Raw genomic sequence first — 10,560 nt, 5'->3', positions numbered from 1 at the left:
ACCAACACAGCTGAGCATATTTAATGTGAACACAATTCTGTTTAGTGTCGCTTTGGGTCACACTGCTTTCTGCTTGCTTTGTCTTGTACAGTAATACCTCACAGGACAAAGAAATCCTCCAGGAAATAAGCTTCTTTTAACAAAAACGTTTTTGGGTGCAGCCAGGGTGTGTGGGTGCACACTCTGAAACAGTCAGAATGTGGCTCCTTGTCTACTGGATTGAGGCTGCTGCAGGCAGCTCTCTCATGCATGGCTAGAATGGTGCTCCATGTCTGTGGCACAGGCACCCCTCCACAGTAAACAGTGCTTCTCTTCGGGTGCTCTGGAAGGAGAGAGAGAGAGAGAGAGAGAGAGAGAGAGAGAGAGAGACAGAGAGAGAGAGAGAGAGACCAAGCACAGGGTGGTAGTAGCGGTGGTGGCTACCCCTTGCCTGACTGCTCAAGTGTATGGAGAGGAGAACTGCGCTCAAAGCTTTAGATTGCTATAGCAAATTGTGTTTTAAATTGTTTTTAAAAGATGTGTTTTTAAATTTGTACATTTGTTTTAATGTTTTTAGTTACTCTAAACCGCCCAGAGAACTTCGGCTATGGGGCAGTATATAAGTACAATCAATCAATCAATAAAAGTCTAAGACTTTTAAAGTCTAATACATGAGGATAAGCCACTTTAAGACAGGCATGCCAACTCTAAACATTTGCGCCAGCATTTGTGGCTACAATATGAATGCTGCCATGCTGGTGTAACATGATTGTGAAGTAATGTTGGGATAGCTGTTGACTCCTCTCAAGTTTGTGCAGGCTCTCTGTTTCCCATGCTCTGTTTCAACGCCTTCTTCTAAAAGTGATGTCTGATACAATGTAATAATTGACTTAATAGTGTAACACCATGTTGAATAAATGATAATAGAAGTATATTAACCCATGGACTGAGTGGTTTTGGCATTCTAGGTGTTGTAGCATTATGCATGGAAGATGTAATTAAAATTGTGTGATATTAGCAGATAGGAAAAATGCAATAATCAGCTACATCCTGCCTGATGGGTGCAAACCTTGAAAGAAAGAAAAGATGGTTCTCCTGGGCCATGCTACCAGCAGTCCTCTAATATTGGAAATCACAGACCACACCAAACATCAAAAATTGTCTGCAAGACCTCCAACAACTCACAGCCCATGAGAAAATGTAGCTCAATAAACTACACAAGCTTCCAAGAGATCTAGAGTGAAATTTTAGAGTTCTTTGTCAAGTAATTCCCAAAGCCAGTAGAAGTAGGAGGTCCACTGCAGGGACTAAAAGTCTTCCATCCCAGACTTTACTTAGCTGGACTTTCAGCAAAACACTGATATTCTCCCTGTCTCAATTCTAACTTGAACATGTCAACCTGTACAATGTGTCAAATGGCTCCACAGCAGAAAGGAAAACACTATTCCCAACAGAAGGAAAGGGGGGAGGGGAAGAAGGGATGGAACTGGTTTACTGTAAAAAGAGTAAAACCCTCATAAAAGTACAAATAAATTTTAAAAATTGGCTGAATACTTCCGGTATAGGGAACCTGTAGCTCTCAGCCTGAATTCACACGCACTACAGAGATGGGGTGGGAGAAAGTGTTTATGCAATCTAGCCCTAATTGATTTATTATGGCATATTTCTGGCTTACGTTTATTGTGCATGCTTTGAATGAATCTGTCTATAGATGAAAGACCTTTGAACAAACTGGTCATTTTAAAACATAGGCTCTTCATACTGTGAGCAGAACATGTACACTACAGACATTTTCTTTTATTGGAGCTCTGAAATTGTTCAATACGCAAATGATTAGGGTTAAGTTAACGTTAAGTATTTCTTTTGCTAGAGTAGCATTTATAGCTCCTGTACGTTTTGTGAATCATCACAGGATGCAAGCTTGGTTTGCAGTAGCAACTTCAGAGTTCAGCAAACACCAACACCCCAGAACCCTTTTTGAAATAATAAAGACCAGATGGTGTGACAAAAAGAAAAGATGAAGACAGTCTACCATTCTTTGCAGTGACCAGGATCACATTTCAAAAGTGCAAAAGGAAAAGAAATGCTTTTGCAGCCTATCACCACTTCAAAATTAGTATTTTCATTGGGCATTATAGCTCTTAATCTTCAAACAAGCATCAATTGAGGATTATCAGCTTCACCTTTAAAAATCCCATCATTATTTTCCAAATGTTTATATTTACTTAGTTTTTAGGCACTGAGATGGTAAGAAACAAGGACACTCTCATTCACTTGCAAAAGAACTTCTGGCATCAGCTAGCTAGCGTCAGTGAAGCATTGACATTTTAAACATTTGCTGTCAAGTCTAGCTGCTGCTACAAAGCAATTAAAGCAAGGACTAGTAAATCTGTGGACAGATTTACCCACAAATATCTTACAGTGACTATCTCTTTGAAAATACTTCTAGTCATCTAGTATTTATCTAGATGGAAGTCCATACCGTTATATTTATTTTTGGCATTTATATACAATCCAATTAACTATGTCCTCTGGCTCATTCAGAAATTAAGCCCCACATAAATGCCACAATAACACAATCAAACCTAAAAACGATACGAAAACTATACACGCACAAAGATAATACTAAACCAGCATAAAAGCCATCAGGAGGCAGCATAAGATCATAAAACAATAAATCAGGACTTAGAATTGTTATTTTTGCTGAGTCTAAAAACTAAGCCTTAAATTATTAAAAAGCCTGGGAGAATAAAAAAGTCTTCACCAGGTACAAAAACTATTTTCATGAAAACGCCAGACAAGCCTCCCTGGGGGAGAGCATTCTGGAGCCAGGATGCTATCATTGAAAAGGTCTTATCCTACACTACACTGAAATGTATAGTTCCTTTTGGTCAAGTGGTTTTAACAATTAACTGCAGAGATGGAACCATTTTACTCACCAAAAGGGTGTTTCTCTGGGGGCACTAGGATATTGCCAAGGGGGTACTGTTTCCTCTCCTCTTGCTTGAGGCAGAAAAGAGTTAACACGCCAAAGGACTCTCATCTCAGCCCCTCCCACAGAGTATATTAGGTAATAAAACATGCATGAAAAACTCTGATTTCATGAAGCCAAACAGTAGCAGAGGCAGTTACAATCATAAAGTTGTCCAAGCATATATTATGGGCATCCCAGTACATTAAATGTGGCCTCCTAACACAGGGGTGGCCAATGTGGTGCCCTCTAGATATTTGGACTACTATCATCCCTGGCCACTGGTCATGCTGGTGGGAGTTGTAGTCCACAACATCTAGAGGACACCATGTGGTTGTCATTATTAATATTAATTCAGCTTATATCCTACACTTCCTTCCAAAGGAGCCACGGGTGACAAACACATCAACAACAAAACAAGTCTTTAAAAATCATTCTAAAAGCAGTTAAAAACATTCTCTCAGCCAGTGACTTCATGGTTGTCAGGAACAGTATCTTTCGACCATCAAATGCCAGGGTAAACAGGAATTTAATAATTTTTTCCCTGAAAGTCAATAATGAGGGAGATGGACACACCTCAATAGGGAGGTCATTCCACGAATGGGGAACTGTCACCAAAAAGGCCCTGACACATGTCAATGCCAACTGGGCAGCCCCTAGTTGCACCACCACCTCCAAGGCCTCACCTGCAGATCATAGGATCCAACATGCTTGAAACTGAGGAAGGAATTTGGGTCCCGTGCCATTTAGGGCTTTACATACTAGTACTAACATCTGGAATTTGGCCCAGTAGCTCACTGATAGCCAGTGCAGCGCTTTTAGGACCAGGGACATATGGTCCTGTTGGGCTACCCCATTTATCAACCTAGCAGCCACATTCTGTACTAGTTGCAGCCTCTTCAAGGGCAGCCTACACATTACAGTAGTCCAAGCTGGAGGCCACATGAACAACTAAGCCTAGGATACCCTAGTCCAGGAATGGTCATGGCTGGCAAATCAGCCTAAACTGAGCATAAGCACTCCTAGCCTCAGAAGTCACTCAAGACTAGAGACAAATTAGAATGTTGATTATCCAATGACATCCTAGGACAGTAGCTTCCAGTAAACCTGTCTAAGATCGTTGACAGATCATTCATCCTACTATTGGAAATTACTTATCTACATTTGTCTCAAGTTCCAATTGCAGAACTGTCATTCTTCTACTGAATTACACCTAAGCAATAAATCGTGCACCCGACTTTAGGGGTTGTTTTGGGCTCACAGCCAAAGAATCTTGGCTTAATCCCGAGTTTTGGCACTGAAGTATGTTAGCCCAAGTTCCCAAGTGAGCGTAGGTCAAATCTTCACTGAATGCCACATTAAACCTGGCAAATTGAGGACAGCAATTCCAATGTATAGTGAGGCAAGAGGAGGAAACAAACACCACTACCAAAATCCCAGAGTCACAAAGTCAGGCTGTGCAAAAGGAAGATACCAGCCTAGGGAATGCCTTCAGGCTAGCACTCCTCCTCAGGACTCCTCCAGAGTAGGCCAGATGGAAAATGAACTAGGGGTGATATCCAAACAAGTCATACTCAGAGTAGACCCACTGAATTCAATAGCCTTAAGTCCACTGATCTCAGTATATTTACCCAGACTATAACACTGGACATCACTTTAATGTCCATAGACATCATCGGACATTGTTAATATTCCTATCATGGAGCAGGGGTTTGGCTCAAGTTGTGCCAATTAAGACCAATAAGACCAATACTGAACTGTGTTGTGCAAATCAGGCATATTATCGGCTTCCACTCCTCTTTTGCTCGAGATAGTATCTTGCATGTTTAGGAATGGGGTGAGAGTACCCTGTCCTGGTGTTTTATGAATGCATGTATTGTCTTGACTATTTTCTGCATGGAGAACTTAGGGTGCAAGATGTTTTTGTTCTACTTCTGGGCTTCTAACTTCTGCTGATTAACATATGGGGCGGAGGGAGGAAATGGACTTCCAGGATGCCATTTAGTTGCCCAGGTGCTCCATTTGGGTGAGAGAAAATGTGGACAAATGAAAGAAAATTCTTAAAAGACAAATGGGTTAAAAACAATGCATGACATCCCAGGGAAAACTACCAGGGCAGCAAGAGAAGCTGTTGATTCTGGACAAAGAGTAAGGAACATAGGAAAACTGCCTTATACCGAGTAAGATTATTGGTCCATCTAGCTCAGTATTGTCTACCCTGATTGGCAGTGGCTCTCCAGGGTTTCAGGCAGCGGCTCTCCAGGGTTTCAGGCAGCAGTCTCTCCCAGTCCCACCTGGAGATGCTGAGGACTGAACATGGTACCTTCTGTATGCAAAGCTCTACCACAGCATTGTGGACCCTTCCTGTTGCTCCCATAGGCCTGTCTAAGAGCACATCTAGAGGTCACCTAGGCCCCTGTTGTTAGGGCAGATCTGCCTCCTTGAGGGCAAGTCCCTCTCCATCATGAGAAGCTTGGTTGAAAATGCAAAACTCTTGGCCCAACTGGACAGAAAAAGCACACCAGCTGCCAAGGTGTTGACAGAAAAAGCACACCAGCTGCCAAGGTGTTGGGGGAAGGACACACTGACTGCCCTGCACATAGATATTTCTGTTTTCCCTATTGTTAAAAGTCAATGGGGTTAGAATGGGGCAATTCAAAGCTTGCAACAAACATTGCTATTTTAGACACCTGGCTGTTAGCCATGTTGTTTTGTTCCATTTTGTCTTAAATGTTTATTAGGAGTCCTCACAACCCCAAGAAACAACTCTGTCCAAAGGCATAAAATTGACTGGACAGAAGAGTGGGACCTCTGAAATGAGACGTCTCCTGGCCCTGGAGGTTGGAGCCTTCTCTAGACTAGCTGATGTTTGCTAGTCTAAACTAGCTTAGACTAACCTAGTTGTTTCCACAAGAAAAGTTGGCAATCCACAATCCCCAAACGGTAAAGTATTTTCAGTTTACAATTTATTTATTTATTTTATTTATTATTTGATTTATATCTTGCCTTCCTCCCAGCAGGTAGGAATTTGCACAACCTTAAGCAGCTGATAAAGTTACACTAGACTATGACATATTTGGCCACAATCCTGAAACCAGAAACTTATCAGCGTAGCAAGTTAAGTAGCTTAGATATTGACACCACTGAGTCTCTCACTATATGGAAGGGCAGTAGCCAGATTTTATACCTCAAAGTACTGAAAGACAAGTCTTATACTCATCTCAAGTTAAACTGAAGCACTTTAAACTGATTTAGCCCCACTAAGTTCAGGGACTATAGCTTTCATCCCTTAAAAAGATGACAATATACGAAGAAATAAGGATGACAAAAATGGAATCAAATATACACATTTATTTTTTAAAAAAAATATGTGTCAAATAGAGGACTGGAATCCAAGTAGCAGCAACCAAAAAAGGCACAGGAGTGTAGAAACAACCCAGACATAACAGAAAGTCTTTAAAACAACAGTCTTCACCAGAAATCTAGAACATTTATTATGGCCATTCATAATATGCCAACTTTTTAAAGGGCAGAAGAAGTTCTCCGTCTCTAGGTAGCTTACTGAAACTTCTGCAGTATGAGTAACTGCTGCTTTATCTGTATTCGACGGCACATCTTTACCGCAGACCAAAATGGTGGTCTCAGGCAAGTCATTTCAGGAGAGATGGTTTGGAACTTCTTGATTGCAAGAGGGGTATGTGCCCATGCAACTAAATGCTAAGCATTCCTAATTTAGTCAAGATTTTGTACTGAGCAACAAGCATGAAGACAGAGATCATTACTGACCTAATTTGCTGATCAATTTATGCACCTATCAGATTATGGTAAGAGATCAGTATTTGCTTGGTTGGTTGAAGACATTCTCCCAGCATCTCATGTCTCATGTACACACAGATTGGATATGCTGGTTCTCTGACTCTATCCAATGAAGAGTGCCCAGTCCAATGAAACAAATATGGAGCTTGGTATCCACATTACAGCTCCAATGGCTGCATAGCATTGGTGACCAGGACACTGATATAAAAGTTAAATGCATGGGCAAATCAAGGAAGAGGCCAACAAGTATGGGGTAAAGGCACTGGCATGAAATGAGACATTTGATGTAAAACTGACAAATAGAAAAACCGCTTCTTTGGGGAATTTCAAACATTAAAAGGTCTAAAAAAAGTAAGTGTATAAAATTCCCATATACCCAGTGTAATAAAAGCTAAGTACATCATTCAAAAGCATAATTCCATAACAACATTTAACTGTCCAGTTTGACAGTAATAGGAACCCTTTTTATTTTTGAAAAATGTTATTAAAATAATACATTTTATTGAGAGGTTATATTAATGATATTCTTTAAGTTTTTACATCTTTTTCATGTTCATTAGCTTTACACATAAACTTAAAAATAGCTTGGTTTGTTTTACACATTTAGAGAACTAGGGAAAGGAATAGGGCCCTTAAGACTGGGGTGATCTCCAATTTAAGTAGTACTGAGTTCTGTATATAACAGCATATGTTTAGTATTTCCATATTTGTGACTTTTTTGTTCTGGAATGGCTCAGGGGAAGTTGACCTTTCCGTTCCATCAGATGATAAATCAAAGAGCTTGAACTTTTGGAGTGCAAGCCAATCCACCATACAGAAGAAAATTGGTATCCCAGTGTTGTGTGAGAAACAAATAGCCAAGTAAGCAGGCCTCAATTCAGTACGGTCTCTGCAGCTTCCCTGATAAGTGAGGCAGCTTTGTCCAATTCCAGTTCTGTCTGTTCTACTGTCACTATTACTCGAATGCTGGTAAGGGCAAAAACAGAGTAGTCAGTGAACCTTTTTTTTTTAAACTGCACAACAAAAAAAGACTTATGCTCTGGAAACTTGCTGCCAGTCAGAGTAGACAGTATAGAGCTAGATAGACCAATGGTTGGGTTCGGTATAAAGAGAGCTTCATATTATATTCTCACTCCAACAATACTTTGCTTTGGCTAGCTCATCTTTACATGTTTGTTTCATATTACAGTACTCATAGATCCCCTTGTCAACTCGATAATGTAGATTATGAAGTCTAGGATTGGTGGCTGGCATGGTTCAGCAGCTAGAAAATGTACAGTGATGTATACATTAAGAATCATCTTTCTCTCCATCCTGATCTCAAGTTGTTAGCATTTTATAGCCATAATTATTTTTTCTGTTTTTTGAAAAATTCTGTAACTTCCCTGAAGTCCGTATAGCGATAGAACAATAATCTAATGAGCAATCTTATAATATGACTTATAATGCAACACGGATCTTTAAAATCCAGAGGTTCCAACACAAGCTACAACAAGCTTTCCACCACACCCATTATGCATGCATAGGACCTGATTTGTTTTGATAGTAAGGTAGGCAAGTATCTACTAACCTGGGCGGTGGGAGATATTTCTCTTCTTTCTCCAAATAGTGCGCCTGAGTTAATGCAATACCTCTGTTCATACACTGAGGAAGAAAATATACAACCAGGGACATCAGATGCTTAACAGTTTGATAACACAGTAGTGTGGCAACATGCGGCAGCATGCTACAAGAAGTTAAACAAGTTTTTAATCCTAGTTTCCAAAACTACTCTCCTCCTTCTAGTCATCCCCAAAACATCTTCTTGCCATATGGCAACTTCTCCTCTCCTTCATCCCTCATCACTACTCCTTTCTCCAGGTTAATCAACACGCTTTCCATGCATTTGGATGCAACACTAAAGAACAGGTTAGCATTACGTGCACTAGTCTTGGCTTCATCAGCTCCCCCTCACATCTCCTCCTCCAGTGTGATCATGAGATCAGAATCTGGGTATATAAGGGATAAGGCAGTCTCTCAAGTAACCTGGTCCTGTGCTGTATAGGGCCTTATATGTTAGCACTAAAATCTTCAACTTGACTTGGTTGCAGATTGGCAACCAATGCAAATTCTGCAAATGAGGTGTTACATTCTGGTGGCAGTTTGCCCCCACAAGCAGCCTAGCCACAGCATTCTGCACTAGCTGCAGCCTCCCTCAAAGGTAGTCCCATATAGAGCACATTCCAACCGTGAGGTTATCAAAGCATTGATAACTATGGTAAAGCTATCCTGATTATGGAACAGTCACTGCTGCCTTACCAGCTGAACCTGGTAAAAGACGCTCCTAACTACCTGTTTCTCCAGTGACACAGCTAGATCCAGGAACACCTTCAGGGAGAGTGTAAGCTCATCCAGAGCAAGCAATTGACCAACTTCCTGGACCCCAAAGCCACTCATCTACAGAGCCTCCATCTTGCCAGGATTCAGACTCTGTTTATTAGCCCTCATTCAGCTTATCACTGAATACAAACATTGATCTAGGGCCTGCACAGCCATTCCTAATTCAGATGGGAAAGAGAAATAGGGTTGGGTATCATCAGCATACCGATGACATCTCATCCCAAATCTCCTATAGATGTTAAATAGAACTGGAGAAAATATAGTGCCCTCTGTCACCTCATAGCTCAAGAGCCAGGGGCCTGAGAAATACTCATCCAATTCTATCCAGATGGTGTGGGGGGATGCCATAGTTGATGGTATCAAAAGCTGACAAAATATTGAGCAGACGCAACAGGATTACCTTCTCCTCATCTTTCATATGCCTTCTAAAAAAATAGTGACCAATCCTAGAAGGTAGCTGTAGGGATCTGCTCTTTTCAAATGCCATATAACCCCAGTTCAAAGAGCAATTCTAGAAGACAGTGCTACAAAGAAATAGATACAGAATGCCTCCACTACTTCTTTTTCATTGTTAGGCTTAGAGGACTGCAAAAAAGATTTCTTACATAATCAACAATTTCCTTCAGCAGCCTCGTATCACTCTCTCGAGATCCAGTGCTCTCTTCCAAATGAAGGTGTAACGCTGGAGAAAGTGATTGCCCCACCACATGTAGACCAGGAATCCTGAATAAAGCCAACACATCAGAATCAGTGACATGATCAACAATTAAACTGAATAGGAACTGAGGATATGTGAATTAACATTCATTTTGCTACAACAACGAACTGAATGGAATGCACAATTTCCTTTTTTTTGTAAGAGAGGGGTGAGGAACCTTTTTGCTCAATGGGATAGAATCTTATCAGGATCTGCCTTGTGGACCAAATTTGATAGGTGGGCATGACTGTCCATCTGCCAATCACACAGCGTCATTATATCATCACATGATTGGCAGGCAGATGGGACTGCCCACTTGTCAAAATCTCTTTCACTTTAAGTCTGCATGATTGAGTAGTTAAAGGTGTGTTTGGGGAGACACTTGGAAAAGCATCTTCAAGTCTCTCCTCCTCCCCTTTTAAGTCCCCAATCATGGAGAATTAAACAAAAACATGGGGAGACTTAGAAAATGCTTTTGCAAGTCTCCCCCTCACTCTAATTCCTCAATCATGGAGACTTCTTGAGCAAACAGGAGGGCAGGAGGTATTTAAAAGCCTTTGCAAAAGCCTCTTTGAAGTAACACACATACACGTACTGCCTCAAAGGGCACTTTTTCACAGGGCTTTAATCTCTGCTCAGTGGCAAGGGGGTATTAAAGCCTGCTGCCTTGCCTGTGCAATCTTGTTTCCTCCTGGGAACAGGACTGCACGGCCCAGGC

General features: G+C 41.1%; 1 protein-coding gene across 1 annotated transcript in view; it reads right to left on the bottom strand.

The window, feature by feature from the left end:
• Positions 1–6,281: 6,281 nt before the first annotated feature.
• The window catches only part of SPTLC1 (serine palmitoyltransferase long chain base subunit 1), a 49,346-nt gene continuing 45,067 nt past the window's right edge, over positions 6,282–10,560 (bottom strand). The window contains exons 13-15 of the mRNA XM_061625644.1: positions 9,751–9,868; positions 8,337–8,410; positions 6,282–7,732 (exon numbers count right to left, since the gene is read on the bottom strand). Of these exons, the coding sequence (XP_061481628.1) occupies positions 7,639–7,732; positions 8,337–8,410; positions 9,751–9,868 (286 nt within the window). The 3' untranslated portion in view covers positions 6,282–7,638. The remainder of the gene's footprint in view (positions 7,733–8,336; positions 8,411–9,750; positions 9,869–10,560) is intronic.

Source organism: Rhineura floridana, chromosome 1, assembly GCF_030035675.1.
Source record: "Rhineura floridana isolate rRhiFlo1 chromosome 1, rRhiFlo1.hap2, whole genome shotgun sequence".
Classification (NCBI taxonomy): Eukaryota; Metazoa; Chordata; class Lepidosauria; order Squamata; family Rhineuridae; genus Rhineura; species Rhineura floridana.
Note: the sequence above shows the minus strand (reverse complement) of the source record. Positions and strands in the feature narration are given on the sequence as shown.